The 26,520-nt window shown below is 41.3% G+C and overlaps 1 protein-coding gene across 3 annotated transcripts in view; it reads right to left on the reverse strand.

Annotated features, from left to right (window-relative positions):
* The window catches only part of SPATA13 (spermatogenesis associated 13), a 160,714-nt gene that overhangs the window by 40,121 nt on the left and 94,073 nt on the right, over nucleotides 1-26,520 (reverse strand). The window contains exons 1-3 of one of the 3 annotated variants that reach the window (XM_045830429.1): nucleotides 13,267-13,350; nucleotides 9,671-10,042; nucleotides 7,808-7,952 (exon numbers count right to left, since the gene is read on the reverse strand). In XM_045830429.1, coding sequence (XP_045686385.1) covers nucleotides 7,808-7,952; nucleotides 9,671-10,042; nucleotides 13,267-13,335 — 586 coding nt within the window. In that variant the 5' untranslated portion in view covers nucleotides 13,336-13,350. Of the gene's footprint in view, nucleotides 1-7,807; nucleotides 7,953-8,173; nucleotides 8,240-9,670; nucleotides 10,043-13,266; nucleotides 13,351-26,520 lie in introns of those variants that run through there. The other 2 variants (XM_045830428.1, XM_045830432.1) reach the window with 2 other exon arrangements.

The raw sequence follows: 26,520 nt of genomic DNA on the forward strand, positions 1-26,520 counted from the left end.
AACCTGGTTGTTTTTTCTCCTCTCTTCTCTGTTGTCTGGAATTATTATAAAGTACTCGAATATAGTTACTCAAATACTCAAATACAGACTAACTGAAAGCTTCTAAAAATGTAACAGCTGATCATCGTTAAATGGCATACCTTACTCCACCAACTTCACTGCCCTGCTTGTGGTCCGTAAAGGGCCTCTCATGTGTGACAGCTGTGGAAACTAGGTGCCCTCCTTTCTAGGAGACGATTCAGATCATCACTTGGTTTACGTTAAATGCACAAACTAATCTGAGCTCCATGGGTAGGAGGTAGAAAGAGAAGAATGAGGAGACATGAGAATGAGAATTTTGAAAAGCAATCAAATTTGAATTCTGATCAAAATAGACTAGTTGAGGGAGACAGTATGGCAGGAACCCAAAGTAAGTGTGGGAACATTAGGACTACAAGTAGGCTGTAACCAAATAAGTTGGCTTCAATGCAAGAGAAAAGCTTCATGAAAGAAAGCAAAGGCAATAAAGGCAATTGTATAAGAGAATGTTACCATGGTATAGACATTCTTCTAAGACTCAGGGCACAAACACCATCACCAATAAAGCAATAAGGTTTCTAAAGGTTGGCAGCCTGCCATCCATGAGGTTTATAAAAACACGTAAGTGCCACTGTGATTCATGATCTGGGATCTATTATTTCAGTACCACACCCATGCAGTCGATAACCATTACTGAGCACCGTTCCATGTGACCTCTCTTCCCAGCCGATATGGGCCAGCTAAAAGATCTACTAGATATACTGATCAGACAAATACTCCAAATGAAGCAAGAGAGAAATAACGAGTGCCAGAAAAGTCCACAGTACAGTGGTGCAAAGTTTGGAAGACAGAGAGCTCACTTTCGCATGAGAAGTAGGTCTTCATTTCTTAACTTAAATTACTAGTATTCAAATTTCTACATTTTGAGAAAAAATATAGTTGTGGGCATTTCTTGATTTGGACATTTTGAGAGCATGTGACCAAAGAGGAGGAAACATACATTCATTTTTAAAATGCCTTTACTGTGGAAAATTTCAAATAAACACAAAAGTAGAGAGATTATATAATGAGTCCACAATTACTAATATTTTACCAATTTTTTCCCAACTATTTTTTGTACTATTTTAAAGCAAATCACCCACATATCATTTCATACAAAAATATTTTAATATGCACCCATAACAAATAAGGATTGAAATGTTACACTATCCCAACTAACAAAATCAACAATAATTCCTTCATGTAAAAATTTCCCCACTTATCTGACAATAATCTTTTTTACAGCTAATTTGTTGGTCAGAATCCAAATAAGTTTCACATATTTTATTTACCAAACATAATTTAGATTAAACCAAATTTATTCATTTGGGTGGCATCTACCAGAGATTCTGCATTCACCACATGGACTGATGGAGTAGGACTCATCCCAGCACTTTGCTGGGGTGTAAACCTGGACCCAGTACTGGTCCACAGTTCAGGCAGCTGAAGGGCCAGCTCTTGGCTTATGGAAAGGCAGGAGTGCAGAGCCAGGGATACAGAAGAGCTAGAGCTGGTCTACCATGTACTTGCCCTCCCTGGGCTTTTATAGGCCATGTGCTGCTAATCTCTCTAGGCAAGGGAAGCCCGTGAGAGATGCTTCTGTTGCAATGAAGTCAAGGAACTCCATGGAGGTGGGGCATCCATGGCAGGAAAAATGGACAAGTTTCAGTAATGGGCAGCAGGGCCAGCTCACTCACTGGAATGGTCTGTGCTTAACTTACCACAGGGTCCCTAGGCCCAAAGTTGATAAGTAACTCCATTGAAGTATTACTTGATTTTTGTAGTAGGAAACCTCCAAATCTGGGGAGAAGCCTGGATTAAACCATGGTAAAGAATCAAGGCCCTCACTTAGCTCCCAGATCTAAGTTGCTTCCCAGACTTAGGTAACCTGGGGGTAGGTATCCCAACATTACAACTTTCTTCCAGCCTTTCCCAAAGGGATCTTCTGCCCTTTACCTGGTAACTGTGCCCCCAGGCAGGGGAAAACCCTAGTAGTAAAATCTAAGCAATACTCTTTCTAATGCTTTCTGACTAACAGGAGAAATAGCTTTAGGAGGGATTTAGCTTGTGAATTCATGGTTACCAGCAAATAGCAACAAAAGAACAAAATGGCAATGGACTGGTTTAGGGAAGGAGTATGATTAGATCTATCAGAGTACACTCAAAACATGAGAAAATGTCTGTTCTATGTGAATGCCCAGTGTGTCCTATGTGAATCCTATTGCAGAAAAGGCTGCTGAATAATTGTATGCACATTATATCCTATTCTGCAAATATCCATCCTTGTTCCTAGTCATTTTCATGCTTACTTGGTGGGCTAAAAAAATGGCCATGGTGGCAGAAATGAATGCCAAGCCTGGGCTGAACACCACAGGATGCCCCCTCAACAAAGTTAATGATATGGTTCCTTCAAGGAACCAGACATCTACTTGTAGAAAGTTGATTATAATGGACCCTTTTTGTAATAGAGGAGTAGATGATTTGTCCTTACTGGAAAAGCCACTTACTCTAGATTTGGATTTGTTTTCCTTACCTGTCAGACCTCTGTTAGAATCTTGCTAAAGATCTTATACATTATTATGGCATCTCACACAGCACTGCTTCTACCTGAGGATTCCCCAGTGAGGGGGTTGTGGTGATAAGCCCGTGCCCACGAGTGCTGTTAGCTTTCTTGTTTACGTCACCCAGAAGCATGGAATCATACCAGACTTAATAATGGCAAAATTAAAACCAAGTTAGAAAGGCAGCTTGGAGACATGTCTTGAGGTTGTAGTGCTGTCCTGGATGGGGAGAGTGCTCTGACTCACTGACTGATGTAGAGATGATCACTTGTAGACAGAATATAAGGAGCCAGAAACAAAGGATAAACACAAGGCATATTTCTTATGGTTACTTAATAATATATTTGCAAAATATATTATTCCCATCCACTAACTCTGCTCTGTCAAAACTAAATTTATTCCCCCAAGGGAGAAGCACTGCTGCCAGAATTCACAGGTTTGGCACTACTAGGTTAGATCCAAGGCTGGCCATGGTAAGCTCCCTGTGCGCTGGAAAAATGAGCACCCAAGGAACACATAGATGTCTTTTGTGGTCACTGTCACAATTGTTTCTCAATGGGACTAAGGCAATGACCTCCAAATCAGTCCCCTTCTTCTGCCTTTTCTTCCTCAGACTATGTGTCCTCTCTAAAGTGGGAGTCAGAACATGCCATGTCCCTGCTGGCAGTGGCTTCACGTTTCACTTAGAATAAACCCAACTCCTTCTTGGGACCCGCAATGCCCTTTCTGTCTACCCACAGACAACCTCCTGGATGCAATGCCCTCCTCTCCTGCCCTTGTTACTTGTGCTCCAGTCACTCGGGCCTTCTCCCTGACCCTCAGATGCATCAAGTTCTTGCCTATATGTAGTCCTCTGATGTTCCTTCCACTGGGCACTCTCTTCCCTAAGACCTTTATATCCTGCTCACCTTTCAAGCCCGCACACCAATGTCACCTCTTTAGAGCATTAGGTCGCCCTCTGCCACTCCTGCTCCACTTGCTTTCTACCACATTACCCACATTCATCTTCTCCAGAGCAGTCATTAGTGCCTGAGATAATGCTATTGATTGACTTATTGAATCTGTTTAAATCTAGAATGTAAACTTTTTGTGATGCTTTATTCTCTGCTGGTTTCCAAATGGTGAAACTAGTGCCTGGTGCATAGTTGATGCTCTACACATTTTTTGTAGACTGATTTTTGATGAACTGAAAGGGGGGGGGGAGGAGATTGTGGCCATTCTATGCAAACAGGACCACTAACAGCTTGGAAACCTACAAAGTAAAAGTTTGGACCACGTCAGCTGGCAAAGGACAGTGCAGTGTCAAGTACAAGGGCAGCATGCAAGGGCAACTCAGTGAGCAAAGTAAAAAATGGCACATATGGCCTTGTGACCCAAGGCAAGACAAACCCCCTTTCTGTGGAACTGTGTATGTGTACATACTGTTTACTTATATTTTCTACTTATTTTCTACTTGGGAACACCTTTTCTCTCTTACCTCTTCCCATTATGATAAGGGTGCATTGCTTAAATTTACTTCTGGGTATAAAACTTAAACAGACCTTCCAATAGGCATGGAGAAGTAGTGAATATTACTGGGAAATGTTTTCAGTAGCTGATGAGCCTTTGGGTTATCTCCCTCTGGAGAAGGAGACAGTTTTTAATTATATAGGGAAAAGGTACATCATGTTAGAATAATGTTCTTTTAAAAATGAATACTCTCTACCCTGCTTTATTTTTCTTTACAGCATTACCTGCCATGTTATACAATTACCAGCCAATTTATTAATACCCTCACTAGATTGTAAGTGATTTAAGGGACTTTGTTTTTTTCACTGCTGTTACTTGACACATGGTACATACTCAATAGTTATTAAATGTGGGAATGAACAAATGGAGTACCAGTCCAGAATCTATTTCCACTTCTAACACCACCTGGACTTTCTTCAGGGAAAGGACCTCATTCCACTGTGTTCCACCTTAGTGGATAGGGTCTCCATGCACCTGCTTTCTAATACAAAAGTCAAGGGGTCCCTGGAGGCATCCAATACCTCTCCCTGTTCCAGTGCCACCAGGAGGTGGACACGTCAGTAAGCTTTGTGAGTTGAATCCTCTATCCCAGGACAGAAGGAGTGATTGGCCTTCACTCATTCCCAGGGGTAGCACTACAGCCAGAGTCCTGCTACACACCTTCTTTGGCTCCTTCCCTTATGTTCCTTGGTTCCCAGAAGGAACCCTGACTGGCATCCATTTCCAGATTGACACATTTCCAGATTGGCTCTCCACCTATCCTATCAATTCTGGGAACACCTGACACCCTTCCAGTGAATTTTCTTTTTGCTTAAGCTACTCATTTGTTGCCTTGAGAAAAGAACACTAAAATCAAAACAAAGCCAACACAGAAAGTACAGAAAGAAGCAGTTTGTATGTATATTGGGTTGGAGGAAAAATCACCTCCAGTCCTAGCACCCTAACCACACTGTTTTCACCTTCACATAGAGGCTGGCAGATTCCCACACAGCCCTCAGAAGGAATCAGCCCTGCCAACATCTTGATCTGACTTCCAGCCTCCAGAACTGAGACAATGAAATTCTACTATTTAAGCCACCCAGCTTGTGGTACTTTGTTATGGAAGCCCTAGCAAACTAATATACGTATAATTTTCTTTCCATTTTTTTTCTCACTCTAAAATTATAGCATTCCTTTTTCATGCTGTTACTTGTTTGTCCTAATTATGTTGTAAACTAACTATTTGGAAGTAGTCACCCATCTGTGACTTCAACTCAATAGTCCACTATAGCTGGACATTGACACCGCTCAACTTTTTGCTATCACAAACGATGTTGTGGAGAACCTCTTTGCATGCAGTTTTTTTCTCCTTTTGAAGAACTTTCTCACAATACATCACCAGAAGTTGATGCCTGGATCAGGGAGAATGAACATGAAACCTGTGGCTGAACTGCTTTGTAGGAGTATGACAACAAATTTACTTCGTTGCCAAGGGTAGACAGGGAATGAGTTTTGAATTTCAAATGGAAAGACACAGACATATGGTAAAGGAAAAGAAGGAAATTCTAGGCAAACTGGAGCAAAGGGAGCATGAGAGCCTGGAGTAGACAGTGGGAACACTGAATGGTAAGCTCGGACAAGAGAAATGAGAGAAATAGATGGGACATTAGACTGGGGTTGCAGAGAAACCTGTAAACTCATTTAAGGAACTAGGACTTTGTTCCAATGATGGTGAGGAAAGTTTGCAAGGAAATAACAAAGCAAGAGTTGAATGTGAACAGTAGCTCTGATCAGAGAATGTATAAAAGTCCAGCCCAAGAAAGTGATGGGAGAGGAGCAGCTGCTGAGAGTAAGAGTTACAGAGCCTGAGAAGCAGGGGGATGCTAAGGACTGGACCTAGTGACCATGAATGAGGGGAGTAATGAATCTGAGGTGTTCACCCGATTCCCCTGAGAGAATGACAAAAGCACCTGTGACAGGAGGAGTCACAGGCATACTTCCTAGAATCAGGCTCTCTCTTGTACATCTGGGCTTGAGATGTTTACAAATTTCCTCAAACTCTAGCTCCCATCTAATTTCTTTTTTTTTAAATTATTTATTTATTTTTAGAGATAATGGAAGGGAGAGGAAAAGAGAGGAAGAAAAACATCAATGTGTGAAAGAAACATCAGTTGGTTGCTTCTCACACGCCCCCAACCTGGGACCTGGCCCACAACCCAGGCATGTACCCTGACCAGGAATCGAATCAACAACCTTTCACTTTGTAGGATGATGCCCAACCCACTGAGCCACATAGGTCAGGGCTGGCATTTAATTTTTCTTTGCCTTTTGTCTCTGTCTAGCCCTGATTCCTCCAAATATGTGTGACATGAATCAGATACTATGGCAACATTCTTAAGGGTGGTAATAGTTCTTCATCATTCACCAATTTTCTGACCTCTTACACTTTGTTTGGCCCTCCCAGGACAACCATCTCAACAACTTCCTGTCAGATCCATCAGTGACCTTCTTGTTATCCCTGTCTTTAGAATGCCTCCCTTGAGCACTGATTCCACACATCTTTGTTCTCCAGTCCCTTCTCTCACCGATCCTGGTTCCCCACACCCTTTCCTTGAAATGGTCGTCTCTCTCAAGTCTTTTGAAAAAACCTTATTTAAACCTCTCCCTTCATACAGCTTCATTCACCACCCTCATGGGAAGAACTTGCCCACACGGTGGGCTAGCGGCAGGGAATCAGAACTCAGGTCTAGGCTTCCTACCGCCCAGTTCACCACTCTCATACTCACCACATGATACTCGTTTTTAAAAGTATGACAGTAAATCAAGCAATTAAAGCTGCAATCATTAATAGTCTAAGGCATTTCTTTAAATAGTCAGCATAGTTCAGTGCTTAAAACATGGGCCTTGTACTGAAAATTCAGTTTGACTGATTATGCCCATTTCTGCCACTCCATGGGTGAGTTACTTAGGGTAGTTTACCTGTTTATCTCTGGGCTTTTCAATCTGTAAAATGAGAACAATAATAGTATCCACCATAGCACAGAGTTAAGAAGACCACACGAGTGAACACATCAGAGCTCACGGATGCTGTCTGCCATATGTAAGTGCTCAGCAGATGTTGGCTATTACTCTCATCCAGAGCACCCAGAACCACGCCACAGTCCACCCGGCTGACTGGCACTGACATAAATGCCAGTGCAGCAGAAGGTTGTTTTTTTAGAAGTTTAAACATCATTCTCAAAACATGCAGTATTAATGAAAATCAACAAGTGGGTAAGTGCTATGATAACACATTAACTACTATATTAGAGAACTATTCTTTAGTGTTCAAAACAGTTTGTGAATCTTAAATATCCAGAGGTCATTTAAAGAGCTTCACAAAGGTTAAGGTGAATCACTGGGACTCCATTCTCGGTCAGATCTCTTCTTGAAGGAACACGGAGGCACACAGACATCATAAGAGGAGCAAGTGCCCCATTAGGGTCACTGTAACGATGCAGAGTTCCCAGACAGCACCCTCCTTGAACAGCTGACGACAAGCCCAGCTCCTGAGATGAGCCTTCCTCACTATCAGGCAAACAACACCCTGGTCCAGAAGTCCACAGTCTGCTGGGCACCTCAGTTGAACTAGAGTGTCAAAGTGAGGCTTCCACCCCAGTTTCTGAACAGGAACACCCCAAGCCAGAGCCTGTGAGACTTACTGTTGGATGCTCTCATCTGCCGCCGGCGTCCTACGCGGTCCAGCCCAATGGGGGTGCTCTGGGAAAATGTGAATGGCCGGAGCCGGGCAGAAACTGCTTTGTAGGGTGGCACCTGGTGAGCTGGCACAGGAGGCCTGGCTGCAGGCTAAGAAAGAAAGCAAGAGGCTGTGAAAAGATGCCAGGAAGTGGCAGCTCCTATAAGCTCTTCGCACGCACAGCTGCAAGGAGCTCAGCATTCGCACCTTGAAGCTACTCACAGATATGGTTTCTCCAAAGGGTATCAAAGCTTCAGGCTGCAGAGGCTCAATTGCAATAAATTATTCCGATGTTTAAACAAATCAGTATCAACCCACGGCCCTTACTTACCTCACAGAGTCACGTTTCATCTTCTCTGTCAACAACATACCAATAGGCAATGCTCAGTGAAAGCAAAGTGTCAGCTAAAAGGAGGAAAAGCAAATTTAGGAAGTGGTGGCTTTCTCACAGAGATGCAGAGTCACAAGGTTAAGAAGATGTGTTTGTAGGAGCAGTGCCAAACCATGCCAGGGTGGCCATTTGCAGCCCAGCTACTCACTTGGGTCTCCTGCTCATCTGTGTGCAGATGCCAGTGAAGTATCTGTGGACTACAATTTTTGTTTACCTAAACTAACATCACAATAGGGCTTTGTTTAAAAGAAGAGCTAGTTTTCTGCAAATTTACCCTGGTCTATAAAATCAACTGTGTGCCCTTTTGATCATCCATATTAACAATCCCTATAACTGCGAAGGCCAAGCTGGTTCATGCCTTCCTTAGGTTTTCCACCTAGTTCCCTCAATGAGCTTACAGTGCAAAAGTTATCTGGCTATACTTCTTTTTCATGCCTTAAAGTGAAATGATTTCTAGATGCTTTTGATCTTCCCTATACTGTGTTTTGAATTAAGAGATTACAGTTTGCTTTAGTTCAGAATTATTTCCTGGCATGTAGTGCTTCTTAACACATCAAAAGGTTTCTGGTATTTTTCAACTTATTTTGTTTTTACCTTAAGAATTCAATTCAAATTAATTCAATTAAGCGAGAGTGTTTTAAGTGTTTGCTATATAAACAAGGCATTGTATTGGGCTTTACAGGCAGAATGTAAACAAAATCTTGTACCAATATAGACTTTCCTTTTTAGAGAATTTTATGGTTATGATATCAGCTAGCAAGTTTAAAATATGAAACTGGGCACTTACTCATGTACTGTTCTGTGAACATTGGACCATGGGTGGTGTATTAGTTTCATCAAATAACAGAAACAGGGCCTTTATTTAAAAGTTTTGTGTCCTCAAAGAGCTTTTTGGTTAATTGACAAATACTTGCTAAATTTCTACATTATACTAAGGAAATGATATTAAGATTTTAATCTATTGTCAAAGCAGTTAGAAAGCTACAACTCAAAAGCAAGAAAATGGTGAAAAAAATTATTTCTTATCTCCTAAAAAATCGACTTCTTTATTTATTTCTTATCTTTACATGTTAACAGTGAATGATGCTTTCTCTTTTAAGAATTTTTTTCTTTCAGGAAGCTCATTAAATACGCACTGCTACTTTCCTCTTGTTCAAATCTCAGATGATTTAGAATAAACAGCAAACTAATTTCATGTATTATGCAAGATCCCAGAAAAGACAGAAGATTAGTAAAACACATCCAAGTGTCAGGTGATTAGTCTTTGATTAGTTTTAATAAGTATAGCTTGCAAAGTCAGGAAGAAAGGTTGTGAGATGACATCATCCCTGAGTGAGAATAGGTGAAAGGAAAGCGTCCAGTTCAGTTTGCAGGGGAGAACAGAGGCCAGGAAGCTGGGGGCTCTGCTGGCTTTGGTGGGAGCACACCAGATCTTACTTGGGTTAGAAGATTCTCTATTGCTTCTGTCTGGCTGTTCCCACAGAAGCTGACCCCACCTATCACAGAGATGGGGCGTCTTCTCTGGCCTCCTCTAGAGCAGCACAAGGCAGCCTTCTGGCCTGCAGGCACCATGGAGGCCATGCTCAGCTGGTAGCCACTGTCCACAATATCCTCCTTCTGGGGGTCCACAGCAATGGAGTCTTCAGGAATAGACAGACTTCGGCTGGCCAGCTGCCCGTAGTCTGAGAGTGGTCGAGGCCTTGACCTTCTCCCAGAGCCCCATCTCCTCCTGGAGACTGAGATCCTCTGAGCCTCTGTCCTTTCTTCCTCCAGGGATGAGCCCCGCCTCCAGGATTCCTCAGTAAAAACCTTTTCAAATTCGAACAAATTAGGTGAGCACCAATACCCAGGAAGGTATTAAAAAAGAACAAGATATACATTCCCTTCCACCCTCCTTCAGCTCTGTCGCAAAGGCTTTCTAGATTTACTTGTTTTTAAAAGTTTCTTTTGTGTAACAGACATAACTGATAATGTGGATTAAAATGAGCAAATCTATCTTTAATTGGAGGTCAAATTAAAACTAAGTTTAATAGTGATGTTTGATGACTGATATAAGATATTTTCAAAATCAGCATCATTAGGAGTTAATAAAAAGGTAGGAGTGTCACCAAAAGTAAGCATAACAATACCATGGGGGGAAAGGCAGGTCTGCCAGTAGAAGAATAAATGTGTAATGCTACCCACTGCTACTCTAAGGTATTGTCTTGCAATAATGTTAGAAAATAGAAGGTGCTTTCAGAAGATTAGGTCTGTGTTGCTTGGGCCTGACACTCACTGATGGGGAGGAGGGGAGAGCACTGAACTAGGATTCAAAGAACCAGATCAGGCTACTCACTAGCTGTGTGAGCTATGACAAGTCACAGTTGACCTTTCAGGATCTCAGATTTCAGATTAGAGCCAGGGGTGTCCAACCCGCAGTCAGTGGGCTGCACTTGGCCCAGGATGGCTATGAATGTGGCCCAACACAAAATAGTAAATTTACTTAAAACATTATGAGATGTTTTTGTGATTATGTGTTACAATGTATTTAATGTGTGGCCCAAGACAACTCTTCTTCTTTCAGTGTGGCCCAGAGACACCAAAAGGTTGGATACCCCTGGGCCTAGACAATACCACAGCTGGATAGTCTATGATCCTAAATTAGGCAATATGTTCTAATTTTTCAAATAACTTTTTAGAGGCAGTGCAACATACTAGACAAAAAGCCATGAGGCTTAAAAATGAGCTGATTTCTGTGTAACTCAGGTTGGGCCCCTAGCTAGCTTTGTAACCTCATATAAGGTGCTTAACTTCTGTGGGTTTGTTTCTGTAACTGTTCAATGGGGAAAAAAAATGGGTCCTAGTGAGAATTAAATACTACAATGATAAGATAGCCTTTATTAGCTATAGTTAATTATGGCTCTTAAAAAACACTGCCATAGAATTGCTAGCCCCTGGTCAGCCTTGCCTGAAGATAACCTATCTCAGCAGACCCCTCCAAGTCTGGTCTCAGAGCTCTACAGAGGGAGCAGGGAGAGGGGCTCACCACAGTTTGTGAGCCACCAGTCACAGGTCTGGGGGCCCAGGTGCCTTTGGTTCTTCCATTCTATACATTATTTAAAAATACAATAAAAGCTGAACCAGGCACCAGAAGAGAACCAAATTAACCAGAAAAGTCATGTGATTGCAGCGCAGGCAGAGCAAGCCCTGCTGCAGACCAGGCCAGCCCCGCCCATGAGCACTGCAGGTGAGAAGTCCCATCTCTTGCCAGTCAATGGCAACTGAGACCTAAAATGCAGATCCTGAAATTTCCAACCCAATGCATCTAAGAATTACCTAAGATCTCATGCCATGAAAAGTGTGTTGAAGAGCAAAGGAAGCAGGAAAGGATTTACAGATACTCCACTCTGTGCCCATCATTTTTCAAATGAGAAAAACTGTGACCTAGGGAAGTAAAATGACTTGCTCAGGGTCACACAGTCAATTAGCAGCAAGAGAGACACTGAAATGTGGGCCTGGTAATTTCTGTTCCCACTATACCACAGAATTTTCTCACCTTTGCTAAAAACAAAAACAAAAAACAACAACAAAAAAAAACCCCAAAAGCAAACAAACAAACAAACAAAAAAACACTGGGTTCTAGCAATCATCAATGACCTTACTACCTACTGACTCTTACTACCCGGGATGCTTTCTTTATTTCAAGTCACCACTGAAGGGGTCCAGAATACACTGCTGTGGTCTAAAAACTGTTTTGAGCTGGAGGTATTTTCTTCCTGAACTCCCTCACCTGCCTAAAAGCACGGACCCACAGAAGAACTCAGTTGTCATAAATCTTCTCCTTTGGGATAGACATTCTTTCTCCCAGCCAGAGAAGATGGACTCTTACCACTCCTGAGCAGAAGTCCTCACCTAAACAGGCATGGTTACAAAACCATCCTATGTCCCACCAGTTCTGCTCAGCCTCATTTGTCTCTCCTAAAAAGTTACTTGTTTTCCCATCAGCACCCTTCTCCCTCATTAGGATGGTACATAAGCCCCAAAACCTAACCATTTTCTGGAGTAACACTTTTCTGTGAACTCCCACTTAACCTATAGGAATAAAAATTTATCTTTTCTTTTGCAAATTTGTCTCTTGTCAACTTTAATTCTCATACCCTTAAGCATAAACCTCAAAGGGTAGAAGTCACAGAAAAGTTAATATTATTTTTTGCATTACATAAGAAAAAGGTTATTATGGATAGTTTAAATTAGCACATCTAATGGCACAGACAGTTTAAGCAAGCAATGAGACTAAGCCCACTTGTATTATCACCCTATGATAAAAAGGTTCAGAAACAACATGCTAGAAAACAGAAGTTCAACAAAATCATGGGCAATGAGAGTCTGATTACAAGTCTGCATGTGCCTTTGTCTGCACTTATGCAACATTACAACTTGTTTTCCTCACTGATGCTAAAAAGAAAATAAGAAAATGGGCTAAGTAAAACAAGTTGTCTTAGCTATTCAGGAAACAAATCCTTCTGAGGCCACAGTCCAGGAAGTGATGGAGGCCGTGAGAGCAGGGGACAGCTGGTGCTACCAGCTGTAGTCCCTTAACACATCCTGCCTCAGTGCTACTGCCTCACTTGGGAGCACCCCTGAGAACCAATCAAATTCCACTGCAACTATACACAGCCCCACTGAAGACATACAAGTGGTACCAAAGTTCCAGGAACTGCAAAAGCTAGTTAACAGAAGAATATATAAAACTAAATCTCCAATTTCTCCTAGCAAACGAACAGAAGGAAGGAGGAAGGCAGGGAACAATGTAAAGTCCCTCAACTTTAAGCTCATATTCTGACAGTGATCCTTGGCCAGAAGTGACTTACATTCCTCGTAGAAAAAATGTGAACTTGGATGCATACTCCAAGACTAATCTTTTTGCAAAGTTTACCTGCTGTTGAAATACAATATACATTCATTCTGGGGAATGCACTTTGAGTGCGATTGTACCGGGAACCACAAACCTGGCACCAACAACAAACAACAATATCTAAAAAGCCATAACCTACCCTGGACTCGGCTACAGGCAGCGGCGACCCACAGACACATTGAAGGAACAAGCAGTTGACCACATCCATGCTCTCTTGGGTTTTTTTCCTTGCCTTTAAAATGCTCTAATCAGGGGTATAAGTGGCCAAAACTCTGTTCAGTCAACTTCTCCTCACAGTTCAGCAGCCTGAGCTTCATATCAATCCAAGGCTCTCTAAGCTTGAATGGCCAGTTCACACCCAAGTCATAAATGCTTGTAAACAGACTTTTCAATGGAGTGGCTGCCCTTTTAACTCTTGCTTTTCAGTACCATTCTAACAGTTTTAAAGTACTTTCCCTACACATCTTGTTTTCCTGTATAGGATTCCTTTCTTTACAAAAGTGAAAAAACAAGATAGATTTCATTACCTCCCATTAGACACTTCAAAACATTTGCTGAAGCCACAGCGAGATTAAATTACTAGTTGGAGGAAAAATGAAACACACCCCCCAAACTGATGTTGCATATGTCCATTCAGAAACCTGGTCTAAAGTAAATATATAGGGTCTACGTGCAAGTGTTGTGGGTTGAATTGTGTCCTCCTATAAGATATGTTGCAGTCCTCACCCCCAGCACCTGTGAAGTGATCTTATTTGGAGATATAGTATTTGCAAAGGTATTGAGTTAAGATGAAGTTATACTGGATTAGGTGGGTCCTACTCGAATATTTGATGTCCTAGAAGAAGAGGGACACAAAGGCAAAAGGAGAAAGCCATGTGAGAACAGAGGCAGAGACCAGAATGATGCATCTCATATAAGTCAAGGTACCCCAAGATTCTCCCCTAGGGTCACAAAGAGAGCTTGGACCTGCCTACACCTTAATTTCAGACTTCTGGCCTCTACAACATAGAGAATAAATGTTTTCAGCCACCCAGTTTATGGTAATTTGTTATATTAGGAAACTAATGTGGCAAGGTATTTCAGAAGAAAATATTATAGGTAAATAAGATGCTTTGTGTAGATTAAAAAAAATAAAGACATTTTGCTTTGAACAAGCCAAAGGTACTTTCAAGATGTTATTAATACAATAAGTAAGCCTTCTGGGTTTCCCAGGTTGGACTCCTGGACACTGTAGGGAGGGTAGGTACAGTTACCGAGCAGGAGAGGAGAAGAGAAACATCCTGACACTGTTATGAGGACCGCGATGATGACACTAATGAAAACTATGATGTTTGAATGCCTGCGACGTGCCAAACTATACCATCATACACTACCTTACTTAACCTCCTCCACAACTACCTAGGGGCATATTAGTTGTCACATTTTATAGTTTAAGACACTGAAGCTAATATAAATAAAATTACTTGCTCTGGTTAATAAGCCAGAAAGAAGAGGGTCCTGTTTTACAACCCAGTTCATCTCATTTCAAAATATCTGTCCTTTTTACTTTGCAGCCCTGCACCCTTGAGACATAATTTTTTAAAAAATTAAAACAAATATATTTCTTTAAAAAAAAAACTTAAAGTGACAGAGACAACTGTACTTGAACAACAATAAAAAATGCAAAAAATATTATAGTTCACGCACAATATTATATTAGTTTCACATGTACAATGTAGTTATTCAACATTTATATACCTTACGATGTGATCACCATGATAAATCTATTAACCATCTGTAATCATACAAAGTTATTATGATATAATTGGCTATATTCCCTGTGTTGTACATTATATCCCTGTGATTTATTTATTTTGTAACTGTAAGTCTGTACTTCTTATTTCCCTTCATCTTTTTCATCCTTCTCCCAGCTCCTCCCACCTCTTTCCCCTCTGGCAAGTTTACAGAAAGAAAACAGAACTTTGTAGGTTTTCCTGCCCTGAGGTGTGGATTTGCTTGGAGGGAAGGGAGAAGTTACAGCAACTACTACAGGCTCTGAAACGGTGCCTGAAAACACAGAGACTCCTGCTCAGAATCACATTTTTAAATGCATAAAACAAAACAGACAGGATTATAAAGTAAGCTGATTACTATGAACACAATGATCAAAATAGTAAAGGCATAGTGATATTACAATATATGTAACACATGAATTAAAAGGACTAGTGATAGGTCTAATAACTATCACACTTCTGGAGAAGTACTGGTAAGCATGAGATATTCTAAGATATCAGCAAAGACTGTAGCATGATGTAAAATCATACCACAGAGATCTTTTTCTGAAAAAGATCTCTGAATTCTACTGGTAACAATACTATAGGTACTGCTGAAAGTGCTCTGGTTTGATGCCTATATTTATAATTGAAGGAAATGCTACATTTAACCTAGAGGTTAGTGGAAATAAAAATAAATTCTCTACTTCCTGATTTCTGACTGTTCAGTCCTTGAATGTACATAGGTTAAAACCTCCAATGTTATTTATCCAAAGAAACCCAAAGCACTAAATTTAATTATTTACAATAACCAATATATGGAAGCAGTGTACATGTCCATCAATACATGAATGGGTAAAGAATTGATGTATATATACAATGGAATATGACTCAGTCATTTAAAAAAAAGAATGAAGTCTTGCCATTTGCAACAACATAGATGGACTTAGAGGATATTGTGTTGAGTGTGAAATAAGTCAGAGAAAGACAAATACCACATAATTTCACTTGTATGTGGAATCTAAAAAAACAAAATTAAATGAACAAGCAGACTAGAAACACAGATACAGAGATCAGACTGATGGTTTCCAGACAGGAGGGGGTTTTGGGACTGGGTGAAAAAGGTGAAGGAATTAAGAAGTACAAATTGGTAGTTACAAAATAGTCACAGGGATGTAAAGTACAGCATAGGAAATATAGTCAATAATATTGTATAACTGTATATGGTGTCAATGGGCACTAAATTTATTGGGGTGATCGCTTTGTAAGTTATATAAATGTCTAAAACTGGGTTGTACACCTGAAAGTAATATAGTATTATATGTCAACTATAACTGAAAATAAAAATTATTTTAAAAAATACCTCAAACAAACAAAATCTCCTATTGTGAATATCATTTAAGAGTATCCCATGGTACCAGTATGACAGGGTGCAGCCAGGGCCCCCCCCAAAGAGGGATTTGTAATGGGGTCTAGAACTCAGGGTGTCCAGGAAATATTAAAAATATGGGATGTCCTCACCCCCACGAGTCTGAAGTGGGGGATGGGACACATGGAGCAGGGCCATTGAGAGTTGTTCTGCATAGCAACATTTTTGTAAATAACCTCAGGAATGGTCATTTAACACATCTATAACTTTTGATTGGTTTCATGGGTATGTTAAATAGCTGTGGCCATGCTTTGAGCCAGGGAGATGGGAGTGACTTCCACCCAGGATGTAACTGGGAGGCAGCTCCCCTGGTTACAGCAACTGCGTGAGAACTTGGGCATGCCTCACTCCATGCCACGGGGCTACACCTGCCTGGACTTACTATGGCAGCTGAGAAAAGCTGGAAAAACATGGGAATGCTGGCAGGTGTAGCCAATTGTGGGAGGAGTCAGAAATGGGGCTGCAGAGGAAGACTGGTACTGGGATTTAAACCCAGTCGTGGGAGCCATGCAAGGAAAAACCATGCAGCTTTGGAGAGGAGGGGGACCCAGGCAGCTTTGGTAAGAGGGAGAACCACACAGCTATGGGGCTCCCTTTGCTGAAGCTTAGGAAGCTGGAATGCAAGATGTAGCAGTGATACAGAGTTCTCTCTTAGCAGTTTGGAAGAATGCAGGAGAGATGCTGTGGGAAGGAAAGGGGTGAAAGGACTCTTGCTGTTGGGCCAGGAGAACGTGCCATGCAGGTTTGGATTGAGAACTGGAGATCCCAGCAGCACTGCTGATGGTGCTGGGAACTGAGGGAGGCCTGCCAGCGGAGCACAAATTACTGGGAAGAACCAGAGGCAACCTGAGCCATGGACTTCTTTTCCTGAGATATGGTACCCCAGACTGGGCAAAGGGAGGAAGGAAGGACTGTGTATTTGTGGGTGTTTTAAGGGACTTTGGGATTTTAATGAAGACATTAAGTCATTACTCTTAGGTCTGTATAACTTTTGAATAAATAGTTCCTTTACTTTTTACCAATCTCTGACATTGAGAGTTATAATTCCCTGGCGGCAGGCAAGGCAAACCTGGTACAGGGGAACCCTGGGAGAAGAAGGGTCCATTTGGTAATAGTATATTGTCCCACAACCCGGGTCTGTTCTGTAACACCAGCAGTGTGCTCCAACTCCAGAAAATTAAATTTTAGGCTTTATACATAAACCCCCTTCCATCCACAGGGGATACCTTTCAAAGACCCCCAAAGGATACCTGAAATTGCAGAATAGTCAACCTTAAATGTACTGTCTTGTCCTATACATACACCTTTTCACTTAAAGAAAGCACTTTCCGGCATCTCTTTGGCATATCTAAACTGCCAGCATCACAGCTCTTGCACTTTGGAGTCATTAGTAAAGTAAGGGTTATCTGAACAGAAGCACTGTGCTACTATAACAGAAATCTGATAACTGAGAATGCTCTTAAGTGACTAATGGGTGTGTACTGTGTGCAGTGTGGAGACGCTGGACAAAGGGATAATTCACATCCCTGGATGTAATGGTGTGAAATGTCACCACACCGCTAGTCAGGACAGCAGGAAAGCACACAACTTAAAACTTATAAATTATTTCTGAAATTTAGTATTTTTGGCCCATAGTTAATGGGGGGGGGGCAGTAACTGAAGCTTTAGAAAGTGAAACTGGATTGGGCAAAAAGGCTACTGTATATTATAAAATCAAAGTAGTAGCATCTCACTATTTAAGAGTTATATACTATTACTTAATTTTCCTTAAGTGAAAATTAATGCATCATAATAAAAAAAAAGATCCTGCACAGCATCCATAGCAAACCCCCCTACTGACTTTTCTTTTTCTTTTTTTTTAGCATAGGAGTCAGATTATACAGTGCTTAGAATGGAATATGTATAAATATATGTACTAGAATTTTAAATGAGGAAAAAATTCAGGAGATTACAGATTAGTCTTCCAGCCAAGATGGAGGCATTGGTAGACACAGTGTGCCTCCTTGTATAACCAAAAGGACAACAACAAAGTTAAAAACAAAAAGCAATCAGAACTGAAAGAAAATTGAACTGCATGGAAGTCCAACAACCAAGGAGTTAAAGAAGAAACATTCATCCAGACCAGTAGGAGGGGTGGAGATGGGTAGCCAGGCAGAGAGGACCTGCAAACAAGGTGGCTGCTGGTAGACTGGGTGGTCCCACATTCACATGCAGATGAACTGGGAAGAGCAACTTGGGAGCAAGACAGACTGCACAACCCAGGGATCCAGTACTGGGAAATAAAGCCTCAAAACCTCTGATTGAAAAAACCTGTGGGGGTTGAGGACCCAGCAAGAGAAACTCCCAGCCTCACAGGAGAGTTCATTGGAGAGACCCACAGGGTTCTAGAATGTACACAAACCCACCCACCCAGGAATCAGCACCAGAAGGGCCCAATTTGATTATGGGTAGCCAGGAAAGTGACTGAAAACTGGCAGAGAGCTGAGCAAGCATCTTTGTTCCCTCTTGAACACCTCCCCCACATACAGCATCACAACACAGCAATGTGGGTTGCCCGGCCCTGGTGGTGAACATGTAAGGCTCTGCCCCTTACTACATAACAGGTGCACCAAGACCAAAAAAATGGCCCAAATGAAAGAACAGTTCAAAGCTGCAGAAACACTGCAACTAAGCGATGAGGAGATAGCTAACCTATCAGGTGCACAGTTCAAAACACTGGTTATCGAGATGCTCTAGGAACTCACTGGGTACTTCAACAGCATAAAAAAGACCCAGGCAGCAATGAAGGTTGCACTTTGTGAAATACAGAAAAATCTACAGGGAATCAACAGTGAGGGGAAGGAAACCAGGACTCAAATCAACATTTTGGAGCAAAAGGAAGAAGGAAACATTCAATCAGAACAGAATGAAGAAACAAGAAATCAAAAAAATGAGGAGAGGCTTAAGAACCTCCAGGGCACCTTTAAATGTTCCACATCTGAATCATAGGGGTACCAGAAGGAGAAGAAGAAGACTAAGAAATTAAAAACTTATTTGAACAAATAATGAAAGAGAACTTCCCCAATCTGGCAAAGGAAATAAACTATCAGGATGTCCAGGATGCTCTGAGAGTCCCAAAGAAGTTGGGCCCAAGAAGGAACACACCAAGGCACATCATAATTACATTACCCAAGACTAAAGATAAGGGGAGAATCTTAAAAGCAGCAAGAGAAAAGGAGACAGTTACCTACAAAGGAGTTCTCACTAGACTATCAGCTCATTTCTCAAAAGAAACCTTGCAGGCAAGAAGAGCTGAAAGAAGTATTCCAAGTCATAAAAGGCAAGGGCCTACTCTATCCAGCAAAGCTATCATTTAGAATGGGAAGGCAGATCAAATGCTTCCCATATAAAGTAAAACTAAAGGAGTTCATCATCACCCAGCCCTTACTATATGAAATGTTAAAGGGACTTATCTAAGAAAAAGAAGGTAAAAAATATGGACAGTAAAATGACAACAAACTCACAGCTATTATATACCAAACCTAAAAAACAAGACAAAACAAAAACAGACTAAGCAAACAACTAGAGCAGGAACAGAATCACAAAAATGAAGATCACATGAAAGATTATCAGTGGGGGAGAAAGGAGGGGAAGGAGGGGGAAGGTACAGAGAATAAGTAGCATAAATGGTAGGTAGAAAATAGGAGGTGAAGAACAGTGTGGGAAATGTAGAAGCCAAAGAACTTATACGTAAGACCCATGGATATAAACTAAGGGGGAATGTGTGTGGGAGGGGGTGTGCAGGGTAGATGAGAATAAAGAGGTGGAAGTGGGACAACTGTAATAGCATAATCAATGAAATATATTTAGAAGATTCCAGATAAACTACCATATATTAAAGGGTTAAGGCAAGGAACATAGAAATATTTTATATATTATTTTATAAAAAATATATTTCGAAGAGAAGAGTTTGAGCCCTAATGACAGTTTTCCTTATTTTTGGTTATTTTTAACACCAAATACCTTACATTTATTTGAAATTTTTTTAAAGTTTTATTGAGATAATTGACATAAATAATGGTATAATTTTAAGGTGTACAGCACAATGACTTGACTCTTCAATACTGTGAAATGCTCAGCACAGTAAGTTTGACATCTATCATCTCATATAGATACAAAAGAAAAAGGGAAAAAGGATGTTTTTCTTGTGATGAGAACTTTTAGGAAGTACTCTTAGCAACTTGCAAACATACAATACAGGAGTGTTAACACTACAACATGCTATACACTACATCCCATTATTATTTATCTCATAACTAGAAATTTGTCCTTAAAAATCTTAACTTTTTGCCAGCTTGCTTTAACATCTACTTAATACTATTTTTCAGGTAAGGAAAGAGGACATTATTATATACATTTTAGAGATGAGAAGGCAATGGACTTAATGAAAGAGCACATGAGGGAATTAAGGCACATCATTCAATTTCATATTTGCAAGAAAAGTGCCAAATGGTTTTATGGTATATGGAAAAAACTCTTAGCAGCAATGCCCAAGAATACTAGACCATGTGCTATTGTTCCACAAAAGCCTCCATATGCTTCTTTTTGGCATCTTCTTTGGATTGAAGCTCATGAAAGTATTAAATACTATTAACCCAGTTCTATTCCAATAAAAAACAATAACTCTAAAAAATTCTAGACTGATAAGGTCCCCCCCCCCAGTCTTCGTAATAATCATTTGTGGGAACTGCATTTTCTGGGCTTAACTAAAAAACTGACAATCCTACCGTCTTAAAATTTACAGCAACAAAACACTGACTTTGACACCCAGGTAGAGAAGATAGAATTGTAGGTTGTAGTTTTATGCTTGGATTCATTAAAAATAAAGAGATAGTTTGAAACCATCATATTGCCCTGGCCAGGCTCAACATCCCGTACACCAAAAGGTTACCAGTTTGATCCCCAGTCAAGGCACATACCTAGGTTGAGGGTCCCATTCCCAGTCTGGAAGTGCATGGGGGATGACTGATGGATGTTTCTTTCTCGCATCGATCTTTCTTTCTTTCTCTCTCCCTCACCCCCTACCTCCTTCCCTTCTTCTCTATAAATAATAATAAAAAAATCCCTGGGCATGCCAAGACAAAAAAAATATTTGTGACAGTATGGACAGGCCTAGAGGGTATTTTACAAAGTGAAATAAGTCAGACAGAGAAAGACAAATGCCATATGATTCCACTTACAGGTGTAATCTAAAGAACAAAATGAATAGGCAAAATAGAAACAGACTCATAAATACAGATAACAGACTAACAACTGTCATCAGGGAGGTGTGTTGGGGGGTTTTGTGAGAATGGCAAAGGGTGCTCCAACTGGTTAGCTCAGCTGGTTAGACAGTTGTCCTGATACACCAAGGTTGTGAGTTCAATCCTGGGTCGAAGCACATACAAGAATCAATCAATGAATGCATAAGTAAGTGGAACAACAAATTAATGTTTCTTTTTCTCTCTTTCATCAATACATTTTTTTAAGATGAAGGAATTAAGTAGTGTGAATTGGCAGTTACAGAATAGTCACAGGTGTAGATTATGGCATAAGAAATATAGTCAATAATATCACAACAATTATGTATGGGGGCAGGTGGGTACTTGAAGCACCAGAGAACCACTCTGTAACATATATGATTTTCTAACCACTTTGTTGTACATCTGAAACTAATACAGAGTAATATTGAATGTAAACTGTAACTAATAAAATAAGAAAAAAGACAGCATCAGTCTTGTTTCTTTTTTATTTGTATAGAGGGATATGAGAATCTAACCTATACTGCTACAAAATATCTTGAAAATCTTTAATGCAAAACTTGGCAATGAAAGAATTACAGATGAATAATTTACACCACAAAAAGAGTGAAGATACAAAGCCTAATATACAACAGAACCTTGGTATAAATAAATACATTAAAACTTTACATTGTACATTAGGGAATGGAACTGAAATACTTTACCCTCATCCCAAAGTGTACTGAAGATGCTGTGCCTTCTGTCTCCCCACCTGTGTGTGGGGAGACCTACTAGAAATGGCCAAGTTCTGGCCTTGGAGTCTCTGGCCCTGAAAGTCCATGGTGGCTTTCTTATTTGTGCCATTAGGTGAGCCAACAAAACAAGATACCAAATAAAGGAGTGAAGCTCTTTAGTTGAGCTGCCTAGCCTATCCCAGGCTGCCAAAAAATGAAGAGGAAGGACTCTATTTGGGCAGAAAGCAACAGTGGTTGAAAGTGGCCCAATCTTAGTGGAAAGAATGCTAGACATGGAGTCCAAAGGGAAAGGGAATGGAAATTTATCACACCACTGACACCACCATTTGAAATCTGGCCTTTACAGACTCCCTTTTTGTTTTTACTTTAAAAACTCTGTGCAAGCCCTGGCTGGCATAGCTCAGTGGATTGAGCTCGGGCTCCAAACCAACGTGTCGCAGGTTTGATTCCCAGTCAGGGTACATGCTTGGGTTGCAGGCCATGACCCCCAGCAATCGCACATTGATGTTTCTCTCTCTCTCTCTCTTTCTCCCTCCCTTCGCTCTCTGCAAATAAATAAATAAAATCTTTAAAAAAAAACTCTGTGCATGACATACTTTCAATCCTGTTTTACTGATGAAAAAAGAAAAGACTAAGTCTCCACTAAAGATCAGGAAACTAGCAGGTGGTTAGAATTTAAGTCTGCATGCTGGATACCAAGCAGACGTTTCTGGGACTTCTTCCCCACTTTGAGACCTGGCTCTAGGCTCAGCTCTGCCACTCACCAGATGTACGACTTTGGAAGGGTCCTGTGATCTTTCCAAGCCTCAGTTTAGTATTTTAAAGCAAATGCAAAATTGCTAACCTACTTCACTGGGTAGTTGTGTGATGTGAAGGACCTCTATTGGTTGAAAAGGCATCCTATAAATGTGAGTGGTTACTGTTGACACTTTCATTTTTAATCCTTGAAGTTCCTAAATGAGTTAGTAAAATTCCATTTCCCAGCAGTGGACACACCAGTTGCTGGAATCACACTCTTCTATACATTTCCGACCAAATCCAAATGCTGTATTCCACCAGTTCTCACTTGAAAATTTTTTTCCTTCCCTCCTTCCTTCCTTCCTCCCTACCTCCCTCTTCTTTCTTTCTTTCTTTCTTTCTTTCTTTCTTTCTTTCTTTCTTTCTTTCTTTCTTTCTTTCCTTCCTTCCTTTCCCTTCCTTCCTTCCTTCCTTTTTCTTTCTTTCCCTCCCTTCCTCCTTCCTTCCTTCCTTCTTTCCTTTCTTTCTTTCTTTCTCTCTCTCTCTTTCTCTCTCTCTCTCTCTTTCTTTCTTTCTTTCTTCCAAAGAGAATTGTGTTTCTTTTGTGTAGAAATTCTTATCCAATTGATAATATAATTCAATGGAAAAAATAGGATTACAAGCCATCTTTAACTTTTTCAGGAATGCCTCTTTTTCGTAAATCAAGAGTTAATGGGGCAGGGATACAGATCTGGAGAAGAAATGGTACTCAAAAATACAGAATACTTAATGTAGGTGTACTTTGGAGATACTGGAGGTTCACTTCCAGACCCCTGCAGTAAAGCCAGTCATAATCTTTTTGTTGGTGTGAGGTCTTGCTTTCAATTTGTAAAAAAAACGTTAACATTTGTGAAACACAATAAAGCAAAGCCTGGACAGCAGATCTCAAACTTTAGTGTGGCAAAAAGAACTTCTGTGGGTGGCATGGTAGACATCCAGACTACTGGGTGTCCATTCAAGTGATCCCAATTCAGTAGCTCCAGGTGGGGCTCAGGGATCTGTGCCTTTAGCTTGTATCCTGGGTGGTCTTTATGCCAAACTTTGAGAAACTGGTCAGAAGATCAGAGTTTGCAAAGTTTCATTGGTCTGTACTAGAGTGCTGACCAAATGCAGTACTTTTAATGCTTACTTAGTGTAAGCATTACATTCTTTTATAATTATGATAAAAGTTAACATTTATTAAATTTACTATGATCCAGGCACTGTAAATACCTTATACACATTGTTCCATTTAATCCTAGTAAGTACTATTATCTACATTTTTTAAAGGAACTTAAACTTTAAAGAGGCTTAAGTAGGCCAAATATCTTTGTTAAGTACAGAGCTGATTAGTAGTGAAACTACGATTTAAACTCAGGCAGCCCTACTACAAAGCCCACCTATATTTACACCATGGACCTTCCCAACCACTCAGAAATGTTGGCAGCAAGTGGCTGGCAGCCACATGGTTGCTGTTTTCCTAGGAAGTTGCCAGCTGTGAGTGCTCTTTCCGCTCCAACCAACCTGAGCGCCAGCCCCCACCCACCAACTGCCTTACTGTGATCATTTTACATGAATGGAGCATTCCAAATTGCTGTCTTGTCTCTAGACTGTCAGTGGCAGAAGAAACGTGGATAACATTCAGTTTAGATAGTGACATGTGGCAATTTGTTTGCCCTTCTGCCAACTAAACTTTCGGTATTCTTTTTGGCTATCATGGCAGACATGTGAAAATGAACATGTGTCACTAAGCCAGCTGAAAAGTGACTCCCAACCTTGGATGCCCTGAGATATTAATTACTACAGTGGAGCTAAAGATTCGAGAGAAAAAAAAAAAGAAAAAAAGAACAGGAGTAAAACATTACAATTACTGGCATTAGTTTCTTAATCATCAAGCTAAAAGTTCCCCTAAAGAATACTGACACTACACTTTTCTGTACTGTAAAGCTTCAGAAAGGTCTATCATGATTCTGTTACCTACAAAGTAAAACAAATCACTAAATAAGAGAACATTAAAACCTTGGTGTGGGGTAAGCAGAGTCAGTCTGGCTCCCTCACCCAGATGTCTGGGGAACTAAGGTAAGCAGCATTCCCACAGCCTTGAGTCTGGGTCCCATTGTGTTCCCATAACACTGAGTGGGCCCGCATGGGCAGAATCAGGCTGTGTTATACAATATTTTGGCTCCCTGCTGGCTTTGTTTGTATTTAGTAAATAAGGAAGTTAGGGGCTCCCCACACGGGTGACATGTGGCTTGCAGCACGTTTGAGTCGCCCACCCTTGAATAAAGGCACGTCAAGCATCCCAAAGGCTCTGAGACTTCTTCTGTCTGCCCGAATCCAGAGTTAACCTGCCAGGTCTTGACAGGCTGCAAGGCAGTTGGTGCTGTTGGCAGGATTCATCGCAGTAGGGTATGAATATGGAGCCTTCAGGACCCGTTGAGGGGAGCCTGGGTTGGTGGCTAGTCACTAGGATGTGGTACCCGGTGGCAAGCCTCCTGGCATCGTGTACCCCACCCAGGGAGTGCCTCGATGTTAGCAGCACACCCAATACATTGAGAAGGCCCTGTAAGTGGTTGGGGAGATTCTGAAGTGGCCCAGTGCCTATGTGGCTGCAGGGGGCCATGGGCTGGGTATTTCTTTCAGCTTTGCCAGGTGAGACAGAGATTTTGTTTTGTGATGCAGCGAAAATGACATGAACTTCAAGGACTGAAGAGGCCCTGGAAGCCAGCATCTGTGCTCTGGAGGAAGAGCCGTGAGCAGCGGAGCAGTGACAGTCCCCCTCCCCAGGTACAGTGGACAAATGGGAGGTGGAGGAAGATGAGGGTGATTGAAACCACGTTCCTGAAAGACCTGCCCAGTGGTATTACAGAAAATGAAGTCCCAGCAGCCCCTGGTGCCCAAGAGAGATCTGGCTGGCCCCACCCCAATGGTGGATCACACCGCCTACCATCCCTACATGCAGGGCGAACTGGTTGATCTTGTCAATTAATTTCACCAGAGACCCTGGAGTCTTTAGCAGTGTGGCTCTCACACCTGTGTGTTTTAGGGGTGGACAGCAACATGTGCACTGATAATTAGATGGAAAAGTTAGCTTCCATCATCACTCATCCTTCTCTGTGCCAATGGCTGCAGAGCAGCTGGAGGCACGGTCAGCACAGGGCTCACATTCTTTGAAGGAGTGGGTAATGGCAGCTATCCATACTGTACAGGGAACCATTTCACGTGGCATGGGAATGTAGCCCAGGCTCTCCTTGGAAAGGCCAGTGGCAAGCGAGGTTCTAGCACACAGGACCCACGCCCACGGTTAGGTTCTCCCATGGGGAATCAGGCCTGCATTGTACCTAGGCTGCTATGAGACTCGCTTTTGCTAAAACTCCCGCACCCCGGATTGAGGCAGCAAGTGTTTACTGTAACTTTCTAAAATCTGTGCTAAACCTCCCCAGT

Source organism: Phyllostomus hastatus, unplaced genomic scaffold, assembly GCF_019186645.2.
Source record: "Phyllostomus hastatus isolate PE091 unplaced genomic scaffold, TTU_PhHast_1.1 phas_contig_152, whole genome shotgun sequence".
NCBI lineage: Eukaryota > Metazoa > Chordata > Mammalia > Chiroptera > Phyllostomidae > Phyllostomus > Phyllostomus hastatus.